Raw genomic sequence first — 26,703 nt, 5'->3', positions numbered from 1 at the left:
TCTCAAACCTCTGTTTTCTCATCTGCAAGATGGGGATAATATTAACCAACTGGCTAGGTCATGAGGAATAAGTCTGACAACTCTAGCTAACTGCCTGGTGCAGCCAGGTGCCCACAAAATGGGTGGCCCTGCCAGAATTCTGAAATAGTTGTGCCTCCCACCACAAACTGTCTGCTATTGACTGAGAAGAGAAGCATGTTCTCTTCCAAACTCAGAGACCCCTATGTTCTGGAAGACCTTTGTAGCAATGAAGAGTGCCACCTTCAAGCTGCTGCTGGTCCAGGCCAAGGGTATATTGAGGTGGGTCCATCCCTCACCCAGAGTGTGTGCTGAGGCATATTGCAGCCCATATTTTGAGGGTTTTTTCCTGCTATTCATTTTGTGTTGCCGCCAGAGGAAACTAAACTGCAGCTCCTGGCTGTCGGGGAAGAGCTGTGCTTCTGCCAGGGCTAGTGTGCCTGGCACCAGCTCAGGCATGTACCAGAGCCGAATGCCGTTTGCAGGCAAATGTACACACAAAAAGATTCCAGCACACGCGTGCACCAGCCAACACAGAGTTGCCACGGCACACAACAGCGGGCCATGCACGTGCCTGCTGACTCGGCTGTCATCTCCCCACTCTCTTCCATGATCAGAAGACTCTCTCAGCCTCTGTCTGTCTCCGCGTCTGTCTGTCTGTGGATCAGTGTGTTTTGAGTCTGATTGTCTTCCTGGCTGGTTTCCTTTTTTCTTGCTCTGTCCTTCTCTCCTTGTGTTTCTACCCTTCTCCCTATCTCCGCCATTCTCTCTGTCTCTGTTTTTCTTTCTCTTTCTCCCCTCCTTTGTATCACTCTCTAGGTCCGACATTGCCTCTTTCTCCATTTCCGATTCTCTCTGTTTTTCTCTCTGACTCTCTCTCTCTCTCTCTCTAACTCTTCTGTCTCTGTCCTTCCCTGTCTTCTTTTTCCTGTGACACTCTCCTGGAAACGCATCAAAAACTGAAGTGGCCGGATTTCAAGTGACAAACAGCACTACACCCAGAATCCGCCCCCCTCCCCAACACGGCTGCCTTCCTCCTCCACATCCCTGTCACGAAGAGAAGCCTATTGTGTCGGGCCCAGGGAGTTCGAGTTGAAGGGCCTGGGGGTCTGCGCTCTGACTGCTCTCAGCCACTTCCCCATTGGCTCCCAGCAGCCTGTGCTCAGCAAGGGCTGAGCGACAGGGGAGGCTCTCGTCCATAAAAGGGGGAAGAGGCACCAGAACTGCCATTCGAAGGGGCTTTGGTGGTGTTCACAGCTGCCTCTTTGGCACCTCCTCCCAAGCCGGAGTCAGGGAGGCCCCTGAGCCTTGGACCAGCCACTGCCACCTCCGACCTGCTCGGCCAGAAGCTGCCCAGGGACAAAGCAGAGTGCAGGTAACATCCAGAGGGGTCACTGGAATTCTATCGCTTGGTTTTATTTGCTTATTCCTGGTCCTCTGGACCTAGAGATGGTGGGAGCTTGGGCTGGGGATTTTAGGTTTGGGTCTGATTATCTAGCAAAGGTAGTTACAGTTAGGAGGCTAGTTCACAAAAGCCAGACCAGTGAGAGACTGCTCTTTGGAATCTCCCTTTCTGCACAGTCCTGGCTTAAACAGGTGGTAAGCTCTCTCCCAAGAGGACCACTCTTTGGCTTTAGCTCCAGGGTCTCCTTCTCCTTGCAGTCTCCCACACAGCAGTTCCCATGCCATTCCCAGGGTCTGGGGAAAATGGGACACCCTGGGTGGGAGAAGTGAGAGGTTTCACTAATCAGGGTGATTTTAAAGGTCAATGAGTCTCACTGGACTTAGAGAACAATGGCTTGGGGACATTAATGAGATCCAAGGCTCTGGCATTTATCACATAACATGTACATCAATGTACGGCCAGGTTCGGCCTTTTCATTCTTTTCGGACTGTGTTTAATTGCTGACAGAGTGCTGGTTTGAGTGGCTTCTTTCGATGGAATTTGATGCAGGTTGAAGTTTGGGGGTGTTTTGTTGTAAGGGAATGGGAAATGGGAGTGACAACAAGCCAGGAGGCCCAGGCTTAGCAGGGATTTTCTTGTCCATTTTACTTGGAAAGGACTTGTTGCTCTCCCATTAACTACAGCCAGAGGAGTCTAAGGCCAGGAGGAAGCTCAAAGGGAAAGCCATTTGTTCACTGGTCCAGAGACCCATATTCAGAAAAATACCGAGTCTCAAAGTTTGATTTTAGCAAAAAGCTGATGAGTTTCAGGAAAAAAAAAAAAAAAAAAAAAAAGCCTGCTGACTACTCCAAGGTTGAAGAGTAAATTCTGCAACTGCTTACTTTTTCCTGGGTATCAAGAATCCCTCCAAGCTCTACAAACATTACTTAATTAAGTCTCCAGGCTTCCCAGGGAAAACAAGCTCTTTCGATTATTGGATCTGATTTCAATTCCCCTCCCACAGACTGAAAGTCTTCATTATCATCTTTCTTCCAAGGGTTGCTGAAATATACAAGGCTTGCCTTTCTAATTTGACAAGCATCCCAGTCGAGATCCATTGCAAAGCGTTGCAGAATGTCGATCCTCTTCTGTTCTTTCTCACCCCAGGCCTCCTTCCCACCCCCCTGTGGCACCTTCCTTCTCTTTTCCCCTCGTCTTCTCCCCCCAGTCCCACCACACCTTGCCTTTGTTCTATTTTTGCAGGTCATTTATCTTCAGGCTTTGAGATCTGCGTGGGGGGAGCTGTTGCAGCAGCCTGAGCCGGTGAGTTATGCTGCCTGGGGGTGGTTTGCATTCACTGACGGGATCTCAGGCCCACTGCTTTGCCCCAGCTGAGCTAGAGGTGTGATAGGTAGCAGGCAAATCCTATGTCTCTGTTGGCAGCTGGGAGGGGGATGTCACACTGGTTCCCAAGGCTATGTGGTAGAAGGCAGCACATTTTAAGGGAGCAGGCAAAGGGATCAGCTCTGGGGCTATTTGAGAGATTTGCGATCTTAAAACACGTGGAAGGAGTTAAGGTTTCTTGAAGTAACTCCTGGGAGCCAGGAATTTTCCATCTGTCATCTACACGTGTGTCTCACAACACCTGAAACAGTGCTGGGCTGAAATCCCAGATCCTACCACTCACTTACTGTGTGACTTCGGAACAGTAGAAGTCCCTCTCTGAGTCTTACTTTCCTTACCTGTATGATGAGAATAATTATAATATTCACCTCCTAAGGTTATTGCAAGCCTCCAACGGGATACAGCAATATGCCTGGCATTCAGTAGGTGCTCAATAAATACTGGTATGACTGCTCAGATTTTCACTGTTCCAAAGTGGTGAGATTGGACCTTTCTCTCCATCGATTATCATATCACTGATCATCCCACTCCATCATGCTGTGTGCTATGTCCAGGAAGTATGATCTAACGTCTAATATTTTCATTTGTGGGGCTGGTGCTGCTTTCCCCTCCCCATCCCAGCAGAAGACTTTTTATTTCATCTGCTGCATCAGGATCATGAAGTCTCTTTTTGATCAATACTCCCTAACTCCCCCTCCCACTACCCACCTCCTTGGGTCATTCCTACACAATTATTGTATTTATTAGATCTCTTCCATCATTGTAAGAGAGATCAATAGTTACTGGTTCTATTTCAATGCATGCCTGAGAAAGTGTGGTTACACAGCTGATTTCTCTCACTGTATTCACTCATCTCAGCCCATGAATGTTGGCTAATCTTGCTGGGTCTTACAAAGTGATAAACCTGTTTCACTGAGACAGAGCTGGCCACTGTGGTAGGTGGTAAACATCAGCTGGAGACACCCAGGTAAGCCCCAGGATCAGACCCTCGAAATGGAGTGGGATCTGTTAGTGCTGTGAAGCACAGCCTCATCAGTCCCTCCCAGCCTGGAACCAGACTGGTGCTCCTGGCAGGAGGACGAAAGCCCAGGTCCATGAGGCACATGGCTTGGCTCAGGGGGCTCCTCCCAGAGTCCATCCAGGTCATCCCACTGGCCAGAGTGGCTGGCCACTAGCCGCAGACATATGCACCGAGGCAATTTGTTGATGCATTGGCTTGAACTGCCATTTGGTCCCTGTCCTATTGCCGGACAATTTGATTTAACTTGACAGTGGTTTACTGAGCAGTTATTATGTGACAGGGTCTCTTGCCCACTGGTCCCTAGGAACAAAGGGCAGACTCAGAGAGCAGCAGGAGGGAGAGAATCGGTGTTTGTGATTCACACGGTAGGTCAGCATCCTGAATCAAAATCTACTCTCCCTCCCCACTTCTCTCTCTTATTTTGTTCACTTCCCTTCTCTTTTTTCCCTCTTCTTCGCCTCCTCCTCACCCCCTCCCCATCTATTCCCATTTGTCCTCTCCCCATCTCTATGTCTCATCTTGTTTTTTCTTCCCATATGGTCCCCCACCTCTCTCTGCTTTTTCTCGGTGTCTCGGTCTCTTTGTCTGTGTGTGCAGGTCTCACCTCTGCCATTCTTTTGGGCCCATGTCTTTTTCTCTGTGTCTATATCTCTAACTCTCTCTTTTTACATCTCTCTCTCTATGTCTCTTCATCTCCATATCTCTCTGGTTTATCCTCTTTTTCCTTTCTCCCCATCCCTTAATTGCACCAGATAACAAAAAGGGTGGCGGTTCTATCCAAACCTTGCTCTTGAAAAATGTTCTTTTAAATATGCAGTGAATGATCCCACCAGAACCATTGCCTGCAAGGCCGTCTTTCCCTCTGGTATCTGCACAGCAAATGCAGCCCACCACCAAACAGGACCCTCATCCGATTCTGTGCTTTGATCTTTGCCAGGCTAAAGGGTGGGTTTACTTTCTGTTCAGAACCCGAGCCTCCTTCCCATTGATCATTCGTCTTTTGTTATGATGCTAACACCTAACAAGGGGCACCGCTTTTCCAGGTTCAGGGGCTCCCTTTGCCAACCACCTGGAGACCCACAAGGGTAAACTTTACACTTTTGAGTGTGGGGCAAAAGCTCCTGAAATGGTTTCAATGTCAGGAATGTGAGAGTTTGGGAGGTTATCCAAAAGACACTTGATACATATTTAGGCCTCAGGATGGTTTGTGGCGTGGAGTCAGCAGACTGACTGAAATCTTATTCTGCTGTTTCCTTGCTTCTTGGTCTTGGCCCAGTCTTTTAGACTCTAAGCCCTGTTTTCCCCATCTGGAAATGGAACTGGTAATTCCCAACCCACTGGATTCTCTTCAAGAGAAGAGAGAAATAATTGAGATAAAGTGGACAGCAAAGAGTTTGTCCCTTCTCATAGCTACACCCTAAATGAGGAATGCGATGGACTTAGAGAATTCCAACTCTGCCATGCTCTGTGACCATGGAGAGGCACTTTATCACTTGATCCTCACCTTCGCATCTGGATCCCAAGCCTGTAATATTAGCCCCTGCCCCGTAGGGTCCACGGGAGGCACCTGGAGGGCACGGACGGGGCTGGTGCAGAGCAGCGTCTCAGTCCTTGCTGGCTGTTAGGATGGTTGTCATTGCAGGGTCATTGAAACAATGCCATCTCTTTAGTGGGAGTCACGGTTCGGGTGTGGGAGGCTGGAGTTCTGTCTCCATTTCCCTCCTGACTCATGATATGACCTTAAACAAGTGACTTCTTTTCTACCTTTTCCCATTTCCTCTCTCATCAAATAGGGATAATCATATGCGCTAAAGTGCTCAGAGAGATAATTGCAATGTTAAATCAAGCCATTATTATTCCATGCTGGCTTTTTAAATAAAAACACTTGCGGCTCCTCTGAGCCCTCAGCTGACTACAATATAGAAATATCATCGAGGAGCCAAGAGGTCAAAAAGATCGTTCCCTTTCAAGGAACTCTGGGCCCTGGGTGAAAAGAGGGTCTACTTTGTGCTGGCACTTTAAGCGGTGCTGTCTCAGTGCAGGAAGATGATACACCCCAATCACAGATGAGAAGACTGAGGCTTGTGGATGAGGTGGCACCAAGTGACCGCAGATCCCATGCCTTTCCCTGTCGAGGAAAAGGAGAATCCCAAGGCGAGCCTCCCCAGGTCCTCTCAGTATTTGCCGGGAGAGCAGCCCAGGCAACTAGAAAGGGCTCAGGGCTGAAGAATGGGGCCAGTTGCTTCCTGCCTCTTCCATCGGGAAACCCACCTGACCTCCTGGTAAGAGATCCACCCACTAGCAAGGCATAAAAAATGTTTTATTATTTGAGAATATGTTCACGTGCCTGAGGACTCAAGAAAATTAGCTTAAAAGCTATTAGAATCATAAAATGTTTATAAAACCAGTGAAAGTACGGTCAGCAAACCTTGTCTGTAAAGGACCAGAGAGTAAATATTTTGGGCTTTCTTGGCCCTACAGTCCCTGTTTCAACAATTAACTCAGCTTTTGCAGCATGAAAACAACCACAGACATAGACGCAAACAAAGGGGCATGGGTGTTGTATTAGCCAAGGTTCTCCAGGGAGGCAGAACCAACAAGGTGTGCCTACCCACAGAAAGAGATTTACGTAAGGAATTGGCTCATGCGATTAGGGAGTCTGGTGAGTCTGAAGCAACCCCACCTGTTAGGGGAGAATCACCCCACTGCCCTATCAGCCCCTCTTTCCCCTACTGGGCTGTTACAAAGCACCCGAGGTAGCGGCTGAGAAAAAGCTTCACAAACTGCCAAGTGCAGGCAGGCCCTCCAACAGGGCCAGATGCTGACATCACGCCTCCCGCTTACCGAGGGGGCTTGCTTCCCACTTCTCATCCCGATGATCGGCAAAGTTCCTTTCCTCCTTGGCCTATCCCTAATCAGACATTATAGGCAGGCAGGGCTCTCTCTTACGTATGACTTCCCAGCTCCATTCCTTGGTAAATCCCCATCAGAAAGGTCGAAATGCTTCCCCTGGGGCCCATCTGACATTGTTCAGTAATGTATTTATCCTGTAAAAGGAAGGAAATAAGATCACCTATGAAATTGTGAGGGCCAATGTGTCTCTACTAGGGTCCCCTTTTAACCCGGAGGGATCTGGTCATGAGCCCAACTCCCCCATTCATGACTCCAGGTGAACTTGGATGAGCAAGTTCCCCTTTCTCAGCCTCAGTCTGGCCCTCTGTAAAATGGGTATTAAAAAAAACATGCACCTGTGGGGTTGCTGTGAGGATTGGAGCTAATATGTAAAAAGCAGTAATGCACAGCCTGGCACCCAGTAGGCTCCTGAGAATTGGTGGCTGTTGCTGGGTTGACAGGATCATGGATGAAGGGCACTCAGCCTAGACCAACACCCAGCAGGCCCTCCGTCCACGGCAGTGAGTCACGCAGCAGCATTTTTTGTTTCCGCAGTGTGCCAAGCTCTTTATGATCTCTCGTTTTTGCCCTCTTCTTTTCCTATCTCCTACAGCTCAATTAAGACTAGACTGGAGCCTTCATACTCCACTCTCCAAAGCACCTACTATGTGCCAGGTGCTTCAAATGTGATCATTTATTTAGTTCCTATGCCCACCCTCTGAAGCATTATTATTAGCCCCATTTTGTAGCTGAGAAAACTGAGGCACAGTAAAGCTAAGTCATTTTCCTAAAGTGGTGGTAAGTTGGGGGCTGAGACCTGAGCCCACGTTACTGACCATTTTGTGATCCTGCTTCAGGGTCAGGAAAGAATTTGAGGTCCTACCTCTCCTTTCTCACCAGCTGTGTCCCTCCCACCCCATGCTGCTTCTCCAAGTTAGAATGGGTAATTCAGGGGCTGCAGACTCACATGTCTGTCAGGCAGTCGGCAGTGAGGGAAGCCCCGGGTGGTTCCACAGGTGGTGGTGGGCAGTATGGCTCTTCCTCTGTGACCGTTGCCATATTGGAATACAGGCTCAATGTCACCAGGCCTTTTGTTTTTTCAAGACAAATTGAAAATTGAGATTTTTTTTTAATGTAAAAATTTCCTGATTGTAAAATATTGTCTGTTTATTTTCATAACTAATTGGTGTGCAGCTCCTGCTCTCATTCTAGCCCTGTATGAGGTACTGGGACACCATTCATTCATTCATTCATTCATTCATTCATTCATCAATCACTCAAACTTCCTTAGTCTTCCAGTCACATTTAGATCAAATACAAACTCTCCCTTGGCCTATGAGAGCCGGCATTATCCATCCTCTGCCCACCTGTTTGCTTTTCCACCCTAGTCTCTCCCTTATGTCCCTTCATCCACCCTGGCCTTTTGTCATCCTCAAGCACAACACACTTGCACCTCAGTGACCCCCTACCTGCCCATAAGGGACTCAGACAGGTAAGTGGTAATTTTGTGATGGAGCCAGCATAGGAGGCTGTGGGAGCTCAAAGGAGGGAACTAATCCAGACAGACTTCCTGGAAGAGGCAACTGAGGCTGAGTTTTGAATAATGAGAATTAGCTAGGTCAAAGTGTGATGGGAGTGGATGAGTGGGGTGAGAAAGATGTTCCTGGCAGAGGAAACCCTGTGTGCAAAGTCTTGGAGGGTGGGGTGCGTGAAGCATTTGTTTTGAAATTGCACGTGGTTTGGTCAAGCCCAGGATGGGCAGAACTCACATCCAATCTGTCTGGGTGCTGTGTACTTGCTAGGATGCCTCAGACAGACTATGTGATCTTTCTGTGTCTCCATTTTCTCATCCATGAGTGGGGAGAATATTAGTCCCAGTCTTATGGAGTTATCATAAGGACCCCCTTACAATAAGATACACACAGTTCTGAGCACAGGGGCAGGCACACAGGGAGCACTAGCAAATGTCAGCTGTTGGTATTAGGAGAGCCTGGGGGTGCTAGGTGACGGGGACAAGCTTCCTCTGGAAGCCAGTGGATACAGGGCAGAGGTGCAGTCAGATCTGCATTTCGGAAGGGTCCCCCAGCTGCTGCGTGGAAAGTGTCTAGGAGGGAAAGATTGGAGGCCACTCCAGAACCAGGTGGAGGGTCCACCTGGAGGAAGAAGCTGGAGGCTGGAGATGAGAGGACTGAAGGGGCCTGGGCAGTACACAGCGGTTACGAAGGTAGCTCTGGAGCCAGACAGCCTGGTATGAATCCCAGCTTTGCCACTTACTGTAGAATCTTGGCAGGCTCTAGAATCTTAACTCAGTTTCCTCATCTGTAAAGTGGGCATGGCAATAGCACCCATGCCATAGAGTTTCTGTGAATATGTATGAGTTAATCCATAAGAACTGCTCAGAACATCGTGAGTACTTAATTACCATCAGATCAACCAGAATTATCATTAAATATAAAGTTAATGGATGAAAGACAAGGATGCCAACACTATTTTTGCCTGAGATAAAGAGATCTTAACGTGAGTCCCCTACCTTAGCAGCTAAGCTGTGTGGGAAGCCTTCAGCCAGGAGTTAGGTGGTGAATGAAGTTGCTCTAGAAATTGTAGTCATTAAGTGTAGGGGGTCAAACAGAACAGGCCTTGCACCCCAGCTTCACTATTCGAGTTAGAACATGGGCAATTCACCAGAACAGAAGTGCCCACTTCCCTGAAGGAATAAATGAGGTGATGAATTGAAGAACTTAGAGCAGTAGGGGTCTGATAAGTGGCGACTGGGATCACTATTAAGCATGCTCTGGTGGGAGAGCCTGCTGCATGTTTTAACGGGGAGACCCTGCTCTGGCTACAGCATGGGGTTCTGGGGCCCGTGGAGTGGAAGCTTCAAAACACTCTGAACACCTGAGCAAACAAGGCAGTTTGCAGGGATGGGGAAGTTGGAGGAAAAGAGGACAGCCATTTCTAAGAGTAGATTGGTGTTGTCAGGTTACAAGACCATGCTGGGCGAAGCATGAAGCCCTGGCCAGGGTGGGGTGGGGTGCCTTAGAGGATTCCAATTGAAAGAACTGTACTGTGCCCTCATAAATCAAATATCAAGGACCCGAGTCTTGATATCTGATTTATAAAGGGCTGACTATGAAACAGTATGAAACAGACACCTTTTTTTTTTTTTTTTTTTTGAAATGGAGTCTCACTGTGTCACCCAGGCTGGATGGCAGTGGCACGATCTCTGCTCACTGCAACCTCTACCTCCTGGGTTCAAATGATTCTCCTGCCTCAGCCTCCTGAGTAGATGGGGTTACAGGTGTATGCCACTCTTCCCAGCTAATTTTTGTATTTTTAATGGAGATGGGGTTTCACTATGTTGGCCAGGCTGGTCTCGAACTTCTGACCTCAAGTGATCCGCCCACCTCAGCCTCTCAAAGTGTTGGGATTACAGGTGTGAGCCACCATGCCCAGCAAAACAGACAACTTTTAACAGAGTATTTTTGAAGCATTAATTCATCTGCCAGGAATTTATTGAGGACCAGCAATGTTCTGGCCAGGGTTTTAGGAGCTAGTATACAGCAGGGTCTGTGCCCTCAAGGAGCTAACATTCTATTGGGGAGGTGATAACCACAACATACACACCACCACCAACAACCAAGCATCAAATAGATAGGAGACTATGAGGTGAGAGTGTTCTGATGCAAACAAAGGGTGATGTAAGACAGAGACCAAGGAAGCCTCATTAGACATAGTGATCAGTAAATGCCTCTCTGCCAATGTGACAACTAATTTAATGACAAAGAAGGAGCTAGTGATGTAGAAGTCTGAGGTCAAAATACTGCAGGCAGAAGAACAGAAAGTGCAAAAGGCCCTGAGGTAGGAGCAAGCTTGGCATATTTGAGGAACAGAGTGACTATTTCAGAGAAAAAGACAAGACGTGGAACCAAATCCTGAAGACTCGCATAGCTAATTACCAAATAGTAGACTATTTTCATGGAAGAGGCACATGTTGCTGGGAGAATAGAAAGGAGGAGCAGCTCATCTAGCCTAGGCAATCAGGGAGAGCTGCCTGGATGAAGTAATATCTAATCCAGGACCTAAATGACAGGTAACAGAAGAGGAGATGAAGGGTTCTCCAGGCAGAGGGAACAGCGTGTGCAAAGGCGTGGGGGTGGGTCAGAACCTGATGCATTCATTAAGGGAATTGCAAGAAGCTGACGTGGTTGGAGCCCAGAGCTGAAGTGTGAGATTGTAGGAAAGGGACTGAGGGTGCCCTGACATTTAGGCAGAAGGGCCAGCCTGACCCCACCCACTGGGTCTGTTCATAGAATTGATATTGCCAAGACGGGCATTTCAGCGTGGGAAGGAGGAATTAAAGAAGGAACTGGAGGCAGGCAGGGAGGCCGGCAGGGAGAGGGAGTGAAGATGGAGCTATGGCCAAGGTCAGTGACAGTACCAGAGTGGGAGAGAAAAATTCTGAAGCCCTCACACAGCCGAAAGGACTGACATGGGACAGCCTGGGACACAGGGAAAAAGACCTCAGAGAACTCAGAAAAGCATTTAGCCAAGTATCTTCTGGCATGGCGGGTGGCCAAAGTGGGTTTTGAAGTCTGAAAGACCCAGAGCAAGTCGTGGCTTGTCCACTTCCTAGCTGTGTGCAACCACTTCCCAGCTCTAAGCCTCAGCTTCCCCATCCGTCGAATGAAACTAGCACAGCCCACATTGAAGAACTATTGTGCAGATTGAAAGTGAATGTGCAGGAAAGCTCTGGGTATACAGTGGGTGCTCATTCCCTTCCTTGACTCTTGGCTTTGGGCCTCCACTTTACCTCCCTGGGCCTCTGTTTTCTTGACTGTAGAATGGGAATCAGAATGCTTTGCAGTGCTGTGGGCAGGAGTTAAAGAGATGACTTTGTGGGCTTAGAACACAATCTACAGAGCAGTGATCACAGATTTCATTATCTTCTCTTTCTTCCTCCCAGCAGGAATTGCTGAGACAGGATGGCCTGGCAGGGGCTGGTCCTGGCTGCCTGCCTTCTCGTGTTCCCGTCCGCCATAGCGGACTGCCTGTCGCGGTGCTCCTTGTGTGCTGTAAAGACCCAAGATGGTCCCAAACCTATCAACCCTCTGGTAGGTTTCAGGCAAGGTTCTTCAATGCCCAGGTCCTGGGACCTGTGCGAGGCAGCCCAGAGAGGGGAGGTTGTAGGCCTGGGCAGCTGTGTGCTGTCCTTTAGATCCATCCCACCTGTGCAGGGTGGTGGGTGTCCTGCCCCGTAGATGGCCTGGACACCAGCGGCTGCTGTGCCCCCACTCCAGACTTCACCACTGTGGGTTCACTTAGGCCAGGACAAGAGACTCAGGTGTCCAGGGAGAGTGATGTCTGGCAACAGGGAATGTCATTTCTGAGGTGGTGCTGATTTCGGCAGTCAGCAGCTCTAGATTGACTATTTAGGGCTTCTTTTTCCTGGGCTGATGAGCACCTCCAAATCTAGACAGTTCCATGAGGGGAGCTGTCTCCAACACCCTTAAATGCAAAGATCTGGCTGGCAGGATCAAAGCTTTGACCCCTCTCCTGGGCCTTAGTGCCTCTTGGCCCTAACTTGTTGGCTTTGCTTTGAGTTAAGTTCCCCCACATGTCTCTCCCATGACAGCAGAAAGGCTGGAATAGAAGTACCAAGGGCATAGGGACAGAACACAGACTTTGATGCTGTCCCTTTCTAGCTCCATGACCTTGAAACTCCCTCTCTGAGCCTCGGTTTCTTCATCTGCAAAATGGAGGTGATTCCATGAGACAGTGAAAGAAGTTATTTATTTGTTTACTTTTTCCGAGACAGGGTCTCACTCAGTAGCCCAGACTTGAGTGCAGTGGCGTGATGTCGGCTCACTGAAACCTCTGCCTCCCGGGTTCAAATGATTCTCCTGCCTCAGCCTCCTGAGTAGCTGGGACTACGGGCACCCACCACCATGCCCGGCTAATTTTTGTATTTTTAGTAGAGACGGGGTTTCACCATGTTGGCCAGGCTGGTCTTAGACTCTTGACCTCAAGTGATTTGCCCACCTTGGCCTCCCAAAGTGCTGGGATTACAGGCATGGGCTATCAAGCCCTGCCAGAAGTTATTTATTATTTATTTATTTATTTATTTTTGTTTGAGACAGAGTCTTGCTCTGTTGCCCAGACTGGAGTGCGGTGGCACTATCACAGCTCACTGCAACCTCCGCCTCCCGGGTTCAAGTGATTCTCGTACATCAGCCTCCCGAGTAGCTGAGACTACAGGTGCACACCACCACACCCAGCTAATTTTTCTATTTTTAATAGAGATGGGATTTTGCCATGTCTACCTGGCCGGTCTCAAACTCCTGGTCTCAAGTGATCCGCCGGCCTTGGTCTCCCAAAGTGCTGAGATTACGTGCATGAGCCACTGCACCTGGCAAAATAAGTTATTTAATACATAATTCTAGCCACTGAGAGATGCACACAATGGGCCAGGTCCTGCCCATGCCTAGTCTCAAAGAGCACCGTGTTTAAGCATGAAGACTCATGGAATTGGACTGCCTGGGTTCAAGTTCCAGTATTCTTTGCTATTGTCATCGTCATTATGATTGAATGCTCCCAATGGCCCTATGAAGTGATGCCATTGCCCCCCACCCCAGGCCTGATGAACACTCCCATGTCCTCTCCTGTGTGTTCTCTGCCATGCTGCACTTCTCTGTCCCACTTTACCAAGAGTTAGCAGCGTGCTTCACACCTGCGGAAGCCTGGGAGAGAATTTGTATTTTTAATGGAGATGGGGTTTCCTGTCTGGGAGTCAGAAGTGGAAGGGGAAATGTGAGCACACAGAACACTATGGGAAGATCTTACTTCCAATTCTGGCAATTGCCACCTGCAGCCATGTATCCTGGGTCTAAAGCCATTTCACCTCTCCAAGTCTGTCTTCTCTTTCTCACAGGCACAAAGTCCCCTACCTTTATGCGCCACCAGTAGTATGAACATGGGTAGCCCAGGGCTTAGCAGTGGCGTTCATTTTGGTTTTCTCAGACACTGGACAGGGGAGCCTGGGGCAGACCAGTGCACGTGTTTTGATCATTTGCCACTGTGGTCTTTTTGGGTCTTTTGCAGATTTGCTCCCTGCAATGCCAGGCTGCCCTGCTGCCCTCTGAGGAATGGGAGAGATGCCAGAGCTTTCTGTCTTTTTTCACTCCCTCCACCCTTGGGCTCAATGACAAGGAGGACTTGGGGAGCAAGTCGGTTGGGGAAGGGCCCTACAGTGAGCTGGCCAAGCTCTCTGGGTCCTTCCTGAAGGAGCTGGAGAAAAGCAAGTTTCTCCCAAGTATCTCAACAAAGGAGACCACTCTGAGCAAGAGCCTGGAGGAGAAGCTCAGGGGTCTCTCTGATGGGTTTGGGGAGGGAGCAGAGTCTGAGCTGATGAGGGATGCCCAGCTGAACGATGGTGCCATGAAGACTGGCACACTCTATTTCGCTGAGGAGGACCCCAAGGAGCAGGTCAAACGCTATGGGGGCTTTTTGCGCAAATACCCCAAGAGGAGCTCAGAGGTGGCTGGGGAGGGGGACGGGGATAGCATGGGCCACGAGGACCTGTACAAACGCTATGGGGGCTTCTTGCGGCGCATTCGTCCCAAGCTCAAGTGGGACAACCAGAAGCGCTATGGTGGTTTTCTCCGGCGCCAGTTCAAGGTGGTGACTCGGTCTCAGGAAGATCCGAATGCTTACTCTGGAGAGCTTTTTGACGCATAAGCACCTCTCTTCATGGAGTAGAGTCAGGAGTATCCCCTGACACCTTTTCAGGTTGGAGTGCACTCATTCATCCTCTTGTATGTGCCCCTTCCCCATGCTCAGCTCAGCATTGTGTACAAAATATCCAAGCCCAGCCTATCTCTCTTCTTCCTGGGGGTATGTTATTTCTCTGGAGTCTGTGATGGGGAAGGGTGGATGTCCCTTCCCCACAATAGGCTTAGTGCTTGGCTCCGACACCTAGACTCTAAAACTACCAGCAGCGGCAGCAGCAGCGGCAGCGGCAGTTTGTGATCTCAGTCCTTCCAACCTGTTCACGTGACTCCTCAATTCCAGGGAACCAGAGCGACGTGTTCTTTGTACCTGTAGGTCTATGATCTCCAAACTTAACCGATCACATGCCCCTCTCAGAAGAAATATGAGCATGCTCCCTCATGCAGATAGTATATGCATCATAAACAAAGAGTAAACTTTAAAATAAGGTAAATAATCATACACAGAAATCCTAACATTATATTCCCAAATCTCAAAAGATCTCCTGTGCACCCCACTTTGGAGACGATGCTTTAGGTACAAAGCTTAAACATTGCCTTATATTGAATCAGGAACCCTTACAGTAGAGGGTCCAGTCTTCTAGTGGGTTTAATGTTTAGTCAGTGTACTCTGAGTCCTCATTGTTCAGAAAAGCACCTCTTGAAGAACTGACTTCCTGAACTCCCAGTCATGTTGGTACCCTGGACAGTGCCCAACTCCTTACAGAAGGGAGTGAAAACCCCTTTCGGAAATGATTGAGAGCAGCCTCTTGAATGCCTAAATGATCAAGGAGGGAGAAAGGCAAACCAATTTGTTCTGTGCAACAAACTCAAAATGTGGACCAGTTCCCTCAGCCCTCATTAAACTAATTAAACTGATCGGTATCATGACTCTACTCCATGGTGAACTGAAGCAGAGTCAAGTTGATGAAGTTAAGCACAGCCATGTTCTTGAGCAGCTGAATTGGCTGCCAGGAGTCCAAGCCATCTGGCCCAACATATGCACTGGGCATTGGGTAAGGGACTCCAGAAGCAGCAGCTAGAAAGAGAAAAAGGCCCTCTTCAATCCCCATGATGCTTCTTTCCTCTTAATGTCTCAAAATAAAACCAGAAAGAGAAATAAAATGATGAAGTACTTGATGCCAAATGAGTTCCCTTGATTCAAATAACCCTGAATCAGAGGCAGAGACCTCCCGATGTCTTGGTTTCTATCAAAGCCCTCTCTCTCTCTGTCTCTCTCTCTTTTGCTCCCTCATTCCCAGGCACTCTCTTTTTGTTTGTGGGTCCAGGAGATGGGGCTGGATAGGAGAGGAAACAGGCTTGAGTTTGGATAATTTGTATAAGATGCTGCTGAGCACATCTCTTCATGCGCAGTCCCCAGGTATGTGATGATGTTCTGAAATGGATAGATTGTTTTAGAGTTATTTTGTGTGCTTTAAAAAAGTCCCATTTAGGCAATTTATTTGGAGTTTGCTTAGCCTTTAATAGGCTTGTGTAATTTCCTGCTCCTCCAGTACAATAAATAAAAGAAAGATGCTGATGACTTGGTGGGTTTGTGTGTATGTGCACGTGCACATGTGTGTGAGCCTCAGTCCTCAGAGATAAAAAAAAAATTTGCAGAAAAGAGTGCTAGGGAATAAAGAAGAGTTACACACACACACACACACACACACACACACACACACACACACACACGTATATTCATGTTGGAAAACCAAGTGTGGGATAACAGAAAGAGCAAAAACTGTGGAGTGTCACAGCTTTAAATTGGAACATTGGATCTGTGCGACCTTGAGTAAGCCATTTGGTTTCTCTCAGCCTTAGTTCCCACCTCCATAAAATAAAGACGAATAGTGCCAATTTTGTAGAGTTGCTGTGAGGATTAGATGAGCTCATATATGCAAAGATCCTGGTACACAGTAGGTGCTCAGTAAATGAGTTTTCTTCCCTACATTGTCTTAAGGGATGGTGACAAAGCTTGAGCATTGAACAACACAATGAGGAGAGTGGGGAGAGGTGCTGCAGAGGGAGTCTGCATCCCACATAATTCCCATGGGCTGCTTTCTATGCTAGATGACCGGGACAGGAGATAGAGACATGTTCCCAGACAAGGATGAGTGAGTTAGGGATGGAGGATGCTGTAGCCATGGGTTGGAATAATGTCCTTTACTAAAATGACATTTTGCATTAAATGTTGTTGATGAGATGTCCTTAAATAGGATGAATGTGAGATTTAATGGCTACAGACCTCATGGGTTCCATTTGGTCTTTGGCTTTCTGAATGACTTCATAGAAAATGCAGGGTGAGGAAGGTCTCATTCATTCTCTCGTTCATTCAACAGACTCTTAATTAAAGGTCTACTGTGTTTGGCAGGCCTTTTGCTAGGTGGTGGAAGTACAGAAAAATGAAATGGACAAGATCTCTGCTGTTATGGAACTAACAGTCTAGTAGGGGAGACAAACACATAGACAAAAATATAAGTCAATCATTAAAAATAATGGTAATTGTTGGGAAATAGTTGGGATGTGTAGATAAAGGATAACAAGGGTAGGGGAGAAACCTCCCTAGGGTATTTAGAAAATCCTTCTCTGAGGACTGTGTCATTCTTGATATTCATAGGATCATCAAAATGGAAGGAACCTAAGGCTTGGTTTCATCTTATCCATCCACCTACCCTGTGCCAAAATTGACACATTGATAGGAAACTTTAATCTGCTTGAATACTTTTGTTGACTTGGATTCCACAACATATTCGTATTCCTCAATGATTCAGTGTTGGAAATTTCCATCGTTATGTCGGGTTGAAGTTCAGGTTTCTGTTATTTTTACCCACTGAGTCCTGATCCCATTGTCAGTAGCCTGGGAGATTCTCCAGGGAAGAACTGTCTACCACTTGAAAACAAATGACTCCTAACTCTCTCAAATGGGTTAAACAAAAAAACTACAACAACAAAATCCAAGTAATTTGTTGGTTCACATAAATAAAAATTCCAGGGATATTTAGCTTCAGGTAGAGTTTGATCAAAGGACTCAATAAGGATATCACGATCTCTGCATCCCTAGGCTCTCTTCTCCACTGTATTGGGTTCATTCTAAGGCTCTATATGCTTTTAAGATGACTGGCAGAAGCTCTGGGTTATACCCGCATGCTATTTTCACTGCAATCTCAATCAAAGATTCATGACATCTCATTGGCTTTAATTGGGTCGTATGTCCCAACCTGAGCTCATGCCAATCATTGTGGACAGATGGATGTGATGCTGTATTTGATCAGAACTGAATCACATGGACACCACTGGAGCCAGGGATGGGTTCAACCCCACTCGAAATAGTGGGGAAGGAAGTGGGTGGTTCTCAAGAAGAAAATGGAGCATGGATCCCAGTAGGAGAGCAAATGAATACTAGACCTCCTGGGGCATAGAGTAGGAATATGTTGTGGAATCCAAGTCAACAAAAGTGTTCAAGCAGATTAAAGTTTATTATAAATGCATCAATTTTGACATAGTGTAGGTGGATACCAGTGAGTAAGGGGAGCTGGTGGGGGTTGGGGCCAATTGGAGAGTATATGCTGTGGGAAATGTGGCCCTAGAATGGCAAAACCTTCTCTGATTTCCAAGAGACTGCAGAGATTGCTCAATATGCATATGACATTTCTGTTTTTCAATCTCTAGGCAGGTAATTGTTTTAAAGTACTGAGTAAGACAAACAATAACATGTTTAGGATAAGACACATCACCCTCTCACCACTATTTTGTGAGTTCTTCCTAAATCTTTTTTTATGGGAAATACTCTTTTTTTCATTTTTAGTACTTTTCCCCTTATGCTATGGACTGCAGAACACTGTTGTTCTGGACTTTCTTTTCTGGACCGATTTCATTTGGTCATAAGATGGAAAAAGCACGGTGGGAGCCACAGAGAACTGGGTTCAGATTCTGCTTCCCAGGGTGACTCTGAACAAGTCCCTGAATGCCACTGTGCCTCAGTTTCCAGTCTGTCAAATGGAGAGAAAAATAGTGATTTCACTGGGTTCAGTAATATATTCAGTAATATGAAGTGCACCTGATACATAAGAGGTTTATGATTCCTAACTATCTCAAATGGGTTAAACAAATAAACAACAACAAAAAAGCCCAAGTAATTTGTTGGTTCACATAAATGAAAAACTGAGGGATATTTAGCTTCAGGTAGAGTTTGATCAAGGGACTCAATAAGGATATCACGATCTCTGCATCACTAGGCTCTCTTCTGCTCTATGTTGGGTTCATTCTAAGGTCCTATGTGCTTTTAAGATAACTGGTAGAAGCTTTGGGTTATACCCGCATGCTATTTTCAAGTTTTTGCTTCCTCTTAAAGGGGTGTGCCTCTGATTATGGTATCTCTGATGTCACCTGAGTGAGGCACACACCTGTTGAAGGGACAAAATTATGCTGGTGGTAAGAAAAGGGTGAAATTAATTTTTTTAATAGAGCTGTAACGTATGTGCTATAAAAGTGTGCTTAAATGTGGCACTCAATGGAGCCTCACATTTGCATACACCTGTGTGGTCACCACTCAGATCACACTGTAGAACATTTCCAGCACCCAGAGGGCTCAAGGAGATCATTTTAATAGGCTGTTTGTGGGGGATGTGGAGCAAGCCAGAGTTAGAATTGGAATAAAAACATTGCAGGCCTTGTGGATTACTGGTTCTTTGTCCATGCTACAAAGGCCACTGTGCAGTGATCACAGAGCAGGCATTGGTTAAGGGATTCCAACATCCCGGTAACCTTAAAAGAGCACGTTACTAATAAGCACACGGTTTCCACGACAACGCCGTACATCATCACTAGTGAGGAAAGTCTTGTCATAATGATCACGACAATCATTATGATCCCTCAGATTTGGATCACCCCGCCCCCACCCCCAGCTCCAAGCCCTTCACACAAATGAGCCCAGCCATGGCGCTTGTCTGTTAATTAAAGGCCCCAAAGTGAAAACAACAAAAATCCCCACGACAGTGTCAGGAACAATGGTTCCCTAATAGATGTAATCTCAGCATTCTTGATTCATGTGCTGGCTCCATGTTGCCTCCCATTAGCTATGCAGATTTATAACAAAGATTTATAATCAGCCCTCTAATATGTAAATCTGCATCTATGTTGCATTCCCCCATGATTTGCCTTGTCTCCGTCTAACTTACACCAAGCCCCATTATTCTTTGTTCCCAGGGATCCCCTCATCCTTCATCACCTTTGACATGAAGTGTGCCTTCTGAAAATGTGCATCTGTCTCACTCTTAAATCCCAGTTACACCTGGTGAGCTCCTACAGGCCTGTCCTCAGGTTTGGGAAATCAGAAAGGGCTTTCTGGTTATTGGTAAGATCCATGCTCTGTCTGGACTTGAAGAAGGAGCACTGGAGTGAGAGTCTCACCTGGGAGTGTGAGGATGGTCCCAGCTCTGCTAACCAGTCACTGGAGGTGGGCTGTGGCCTCCCCCAAAAAGTTTTCTCTTTGGTAGAGAAAATGATGGTGAAATATGGTAATGTCTTTTGTCCTTTCAGGAGCTGACACATAACACCTGCTCTGTACCTGTCAGTCAACTAATCAACAAGGCCTCAGTTGCCTCATCCCAAAATGGGGGTGATGGTTTCTGCCCTGATGAATAGAGGGAGGTCATGCGATAAGACACAGGGACAGTGTCTGACCCAAAGTTGTTGCATAGTCAGGGTTAATGCCCTCCCCTCCCATATTCCTCCAATCTTTGATGAACATTTACTAAGCCGCTGTTGTGTGCCCTGTGCTGGGCTAGCGGCGGGAGATTCAGCAGTGATTAAGCAAAGTTGGTACTTCCTGGGGCTCACTTTCTAACAAGGGAGACCAGTCACCTACAAATGAACAAGGGTCTCTAGGTTGCAGGTGCTTGCTAGTGCTGTGAAGGAAAATACAGAGTGAGGGATGCAAGTGACAGGGGCAGGGAGGCTGTCACTCAGAGAGGGCACAAAGGCTCTCTGGCAGGTGACATTTGACCAGAGATGTGCAGCAGGTAAGCCTGTGGGTGTCTGGGCGAGGGAGTGAGGGAAATAGCCTCTCAGGAAGAGGGAACAGCAAATGCAAAGGCCTCGAGAAGGATTTGTGGCTGTTTGTGTACAGAAGAGTAAGGAGCTAAGGCAACAAGTAAGAGCAGAGGGTGGGAATCAGGGTGCAGAAGTGGAAGAGACCAGATGGTGGACGGCGTCCCGCACCTTGCACCGTCCCGGTTTACACTGTCACCCCGTGTGACTGTGGAGCTGCTTTTACACTCAAAGTATCCTGGTTTGGATAATATATAGTATTGATGCCTCACTTATGGCCATGGATGTTGACTTTTGACCCATGGCGAGATGGGAGCCACTGGAGGATTTTCAGCACAGGAGGGGCATGATCTGACCCAGATTTAAAGGGACTGTGCTGGCCGTTGTATAAATAGCAGGCTGCAGGGAGCACGAGGGAACATTCTGCGTCCCTGTCAGCGAATGGCACTCTCCAAAGTGAATATGAGAGACGGAGGTACCAGGAGTGACATGGGAGTTTTCTTTCTTGAGATCAAAGCCCCAGTCACAGTGTTCTCTCCTTAATACACAGCCACAGGCATCAGGACTCTCAGACACTGCCAGTGGTAGTGGTGGATGGCATTTAAGAAACTAGTCTGCAGAAGCCAGCCTGGAGCCCTCCTCTCCCCACTCCCGTCTCAGCCTTGAAAAATGTAGCCTCATAGTTTGAGCTTTTGGGGAGAAAAATCTCTGAATTGGGGCTTGCTTTACATAAAACACAGATCATTGGAAAGTGTATAAATCAAAGTTTGGCAAATTGAATTATATTTTAATCCACTGGGGAATGCTGCTATTCAAGGTCCTCACTGATTTTACAGATTGCAACAGTATCTCTTGTCCATTTAGGAACATTGGTAAAACCCAGAAGTGCATCAAGAAGGTTCCCATGAAATTGATCAACAGTCAGAAGTTCAGATAAGATCATTTACGGATCCCCTGCCCGGGCCAAGGCACAGTGAGGATTAACGCATTAATGGGGATAAATTGGAGATGAGCCCATGACCTCTGTGCTCAAGGAGTTTGCGGTTCAGCAGAAAGACCTCGCAGAGCAAATAACCATGGAAAATAAAAAGAGTTACTTTGGGAAGACTGAACAGCAAAGGTTGATGCAGGTGTCAGGAGCAGAGACCTGGCCTGGCAAGGGCTGAGGATTCCTGAGGAGGTGACTGAGACCTGTGGAGGGGCAGGACAGAGCTGGTGTGAGTGGGGGTGAGTGCAGGGAGGGCTTTGGTGGCTGGGCAGAGACACAGCAGGGAGCTTGATCACACAAGACCTCTAGGCTGTGGTCATGATGTGTGGACTTTGTCTCAGGAACAAAAGAAGGATGTGGAGAAGTTCAAGAGAAGTGGCATGGTCAGGTGTGTCGAATAAGAGTTTTCTAGAACAAGCTGAGGTATACATATTTATACATACGTCTCCAACAAAGAAAACAAATATCACCCTTGATCTCACCTCTCAGAGTTAGCTATGATTAATATTTTAACATATATTCTCCCAGGGTGGTTCCTCGGTGTGTCTTCGCACACTGGATGATATGTCTTTCTTGTTTAACATTATAATGTCTTAAGCATTTTTATGCATTCATTATAAGTGTCAATTATAAATCTGCATAATCACAATAGTTTGGATGTACCACAGTTTACTTCAGCATTTCCTAATGAACATGATGGTTTGCCTAGAACGTTCCAAGGTTGTGCCTTTCCTCTGGTGTCGTTATTAATAGCACCTCATTCCCTTTTGGAAGAGTTCTGGATGAAAAATTATCTGGTCACCCTTCCTATGGGATAAACATTTGAGTCGCTTTCATTGTTATTATTATTATTATTGCATCATAAATAACCCTGTGATAAATATATTTCAGCTTGAAAACCAAATCATCACGTCATTGCTCCAAAAACTCTTAGAATTCTTATGTTTCTTAAACTTCAGACATCCACATGCAATCTGTCACAGCAGACACTATCTTTTAACATTTTCTTTAATTCGACTTACTTTTTTAAAACCATGAATGAGCTGATTTAAGAAGGAAGCTTAATGTTATTACCATGAATGGAAAACCAGTATTATATTCCATTAATAGAAGTGGCATAACAATGAATTCAAGCAACAATTCAAGGAACAATACCATGAGGAACCAGCTCAAAGCCAAAGTCTGGTAAGCACAGGACAAAAGGAAGCTTTGCAAGCATTAGAGGGGTGTTAAAGACTTACTAGTCTCAGATGGAGCCTTTCTCTTTAGCAGAATTGGAAGGCTTTAAAGAGCATTGAAAACGTCCTCCCTCTGGGATCCCAGGTGACAGGTCTGGACCCAACATCACCCGAGGGAGTTGTATGTGTTAACAGCTAAGGTAGCCTCAGATCAGGACAGCCTTTATGCAGCACAGTAATGAGCTTGGAATTTACTCCTGCATTTTAAGCATAAGAGTGGCACAGTTATACCCCTTTACCACATAACAAAAGCTGCCCAGGCGCCAAGCCCTGGGCTATCAATTGATGCATCGAGTCACTCTCTAGGAGATGAGACAGGAATAAGCAAAGAAAACCCCACTGTAAGTGTATATACATTAAGGGCTGTAAGAGCTTTAATTTTTTTTAAAAAAATTAATAGGCCAGGCGCAGTGGCTCACGCCTGTAATCCCAGCACTTTGGGAGGCTGAGGTGGGCAGATCACTTGAGGTCAGGTGTTCGAAATCAGCCTGGCCAATATGGTGAAACCCCATCTCTACTAAAAGTACAAAAATTTACCCGGGTGTGGTGGCGGGCACCTGTAATCCCGGCTACTTGGGAGGCTGAGGCAGGAGAATTGCTTGAATCCAAGAGGCGGAGGTTAGAGTGAGCCGAGATCGTGCCCCTGCACTCCAGCCTGGGTGACAAGAGTGAGACTCTGTCTCAAAAAAATAAAATAAAATAAAATAAAATAAAAGACTTCATTTTTTTTTTCGAGAATGAATCTCACTCTGTCACTCAGTCTAGAGTGCAGTGGTGTGATCTTGGCTCACTGCAACCTCCTCCCAGGTTCAAGCGATTCTTCTACCTCAGCCTCCCAAGTAGTTGGGATTATAGGCGCAAGCCACTGTGCCCGGCTAATTTTGTATTTTTAGTAGAGATGGGGTTTCACCATGTTGGCCAGGCTGGTCTTGAACTCCTGACTTCAGGTGATCCACCCGCCTCAGCCTCCCAAAGTGCTCACAGGCGTGAGCCGCTGCACCCGGCCCATTTTTTAGTTTTGTGTTTACGGAAAACTCCAATGAAAGTTCAGCGAAACCCCATACATCTCTTCACCTCCCCCCTTCACCTGCAGTTTTCCTTGTTATTAACATCTTGCATTAGTGTGAAACATTTGTTACAATTGATGAGTCAATATTGATGCACTGTTACTGGAGTTCACTCTTTGTACCGTATATTCTATGGGTTTTGAGAAAAACCCGTAATGACATGTATCTACCATTACAGTAACACAGAGAATAATATTAAAATACTAGTCCCACTAATATATAATATATAAATATGCTTCTATATATAATATGTTATATAATATATAAATAGAAGTCCCACTGTCCTAAAAATCCTGTATGTTTTGCCTATTCATCCCTCTTTCTCAAACACTTGGAAAACACTGATCTTTGTACTGTCATAGTTTTGCCTTTTCCACGATGTCTTATAGTTGGAGTCACGCAGTGTGCAGCATTTTCAGATTGGCTTCTTTCACTTAGCAATATGCATTTAAGTTCCTCCATGTCTTTTTGTGGCTTGATAGCTCATTTCTTTTTAGCACTGAATAATATTCTGTTGAGGGACGTTGCACCGTTCATCCATTCACCTACTGAAGGACATCTTGGTTGCTTCCAAGTTTGGGCAATTATGAAGAATGCTGCTATAAACATTCATGTGCGGGTTTTCGTGTGGACATAAGTTTTCAGCTAAGAACTATTTATTAAAGTTATAATTTCATTGTGTTGCTTTTATTACTTTTGATGGGATTGGCTGCTCTTCTGATGATATAGTCAGGGAAAACTCTGGGGAGATGACATTTAAAATAAGACCTAGCCGGGTGCGGTGGCTCACGCCTGTCATCTCAACACTTTGGGAGGCCGATGTGGGCGGATCACGAGGTCAGGAAATCAAGACCGTCCTGGCTAACATGGTGAAACCCCATCTCTACTAAAAGTACAAAAAATTAGCTGGGCGTGGTGGTAGCAGGCTCCCAGCTACTTGGGAGGCTGAGGCAGAAGAACTGTTTGAACCCAGGAGGCAGAGGTCGCAGCAAGCCGAGATCGCGCCACTGCACTCCAGCCTGGGTGACAGAGCAAGACTCTGTCTCAAAATAAATAAATAATAGAATAGAAAGAATAGAATAGAATAGAATAGAATAGAATAGAATAGAACAGAACAGAATAGAATAGATAAAATAAAATAAAATAAAATAAAATAAAATAAAATAAAATAAAATAAAATAAAATAAAATAAATAAAATAAAATAAGACCTGAAGAATGGGGAAGGAGCTGCCATGAAAGAGCTGAGGGGAGGGCACCCCAGGCAGAGAGAAGAGCAAGAGCAAGGGCCAAGAGGTGGGAGCCCTACTGGCCCAAGTACCCTCAGAAGGTAAGTGACGCTGGTGAGGACTGTAGGAGGTGAGAGCCGAGCAGGCCCTAAGGCCACAGTGAGCATCTAAGATTTTGTTGCCAATGTTCCAGGAAGCCATTTGGGGCCTTTGCAGGAGTGAGGGGGCTGAGAACTGCAAGGTGTTTGTAGACAGAGTCTCAGAGACCTCCCAACAACCCTGTTAGGTTGGTAAACTGTCTCCATCTTGTAGATAAGAAAACAGAGGCCTGGAGCAGAAGAAGGCTCTCATTCTGTATCTAACTTGACTTAAGGGATGTTACAGCTCAGAGCCCAGAAAGGGAGAGATGCAGAATCCAAAAGGAAGCCTCTAAGTATCTATCTGAGTTGCAGCCTGAGCAGATAGCAAGGGCAAGAAACAGCTTCAGAATTCAATTAAGCAATAAGGAGATTAGCAAAGGAAGCCAGCTTTGACCTCCTGGGCAGGAGGAGGGCAAGGGGGGGAGTGTCAGTGGGGGCGGGTGGGGGGAGGTGGAGGGAACTCTGGTCTCAGATCAGACAGAAGAATTAGGTAACGGTATGGCCAGAATCTAATTGCCCACAAGATACCAACCTCTTTAGAGGAAATGGAGTCCCTTGTTGTCATAGCAACCGATTAAAAAAAAAGGGCTCAGCACATCCATCAGCAGCAAGAGAGAATCGCCCTGGCCACTGAGGTATCACATCAAAGCAAAAATCTCTGGTCCAGAGGTGCATGTGTGCATCAGGATTCCATTCACCCAAGACCCAAAACCATCACGCCTTAAACAAGATCAAAGTTTCTTTCTCATGAAAAAGTCAGAGGTGGGCAGCCCAGGGCTGGATTTTATTTAGCTTTCACTGCATCAACAAACCACTCTAAAACTTAGTGGCTGAAAACAACAATTTACACTTCATATTTTGCACATTGGTGAACTTCCCCTGTGGGTTTCTCCCGGGCTCCCTCCTGAAACTTCAGGCAACTGGAAGGTGGCCTGGGCAGAAGGGTCCTACATGGGATCACTCCAGTGCCAGCAGCTGGTGCTCCTGGCTGGGGACCCTCATCTTCTGGGACACTAGGCTGGCTTTCTCACATGGGAGTGTCAGGCCCCAAAAGTCACCCAATGCCAATTTTGCCACACGGAGGTGGGAGCACAGTGCTGGGTTGATTCAGGGACACATCCAATTCAAGGGAGGGAAACAGACTTCATCTCTTGATGGGAAGAGGGCAAAGTCATATTGCCAAGAAGCACTGGGATGGGAGGGATCTTCCCAAACAATCTCTCACAGGTTGAAGTGGATGTTCTGTTCATGAAGTTGTCAGAATCCCAAGATGCTTCTACAGCCCATCACACCACCAGCCCTAAAGGGGGACCCTGGACCTCCAGGTCCAAGACAGTGACTGGAATCCAACCATTCCACCTGCGTTAGGCTGTTCTTGCATTGCTACAAAGAAATACCTGATACTGGGTAATTTATAAAGAAAGCAGTTTAATTGGCTTATGGTTCTGCGGGCCGTACAGGACGCATAGTGCTGGCATCTGCTCGGCTTCTAGGGAGGCCTCGGGAAGCT

At 46.8% G+C, this 26,703-nt stretch overlaps 2 protein-coding genes across 2 annotated transcripts in view; one reads left to right on the top strand and one right to left on the bottom strand.

Annotated features, from left to right (window-relative positions):
• LOC116461181 (uncharacterized) overlaps window positions 1-26,703 on the bottom strand; it is a 64,344-nt gene that overhangs the window by 11,084 nt on the left and 26,557 nt on the right. The gene's annotated exons all lie outside the window — the stretch shown is intronic.
• Window positions 582-16,025, top strand: PDYN (prodynorphin). The gene is made up of 4 exons (XM_032142672.2): window positions 582-1,393; window positions 2,666-2,725; window positions 11,683-11,830; window positions 13,818-16,025. The coding sequence occupies exons 3-4, from the start codon at window positions 11,702-11,704 to the stop codon at window positions 14,451-14,453; spliced, it is 765 nt and encodes a 254-aa protein (XP_031998563.1). The 5' UTR covers window positions 582-1,393; window positions 2,666-2,725; window positions 11,683-11,701; the 3' UTR covers window positions 14,454-16,025.

Source organism: Hylobates moloch, unplaced genomic scaffold, assembly GCF_009828535.3.
Source record: "Hylobates moloch isolate HMO894 unplaced genomic scaffold, HMol_V3 SCAFFOLD_21, whole genome shotgun sequence".
NCBI classification, from domain to species: Eukaryota; Metazoa; Chordata; class Mammalia; order Primates; family Hylobatidae; genus Hylobates; species Hylobates moloch.
The sequence above is the reverse complement of the archived record's forward strand: the minus strand, read 5'-3'. Positions and strand labels throughout refer to the sequence as shown.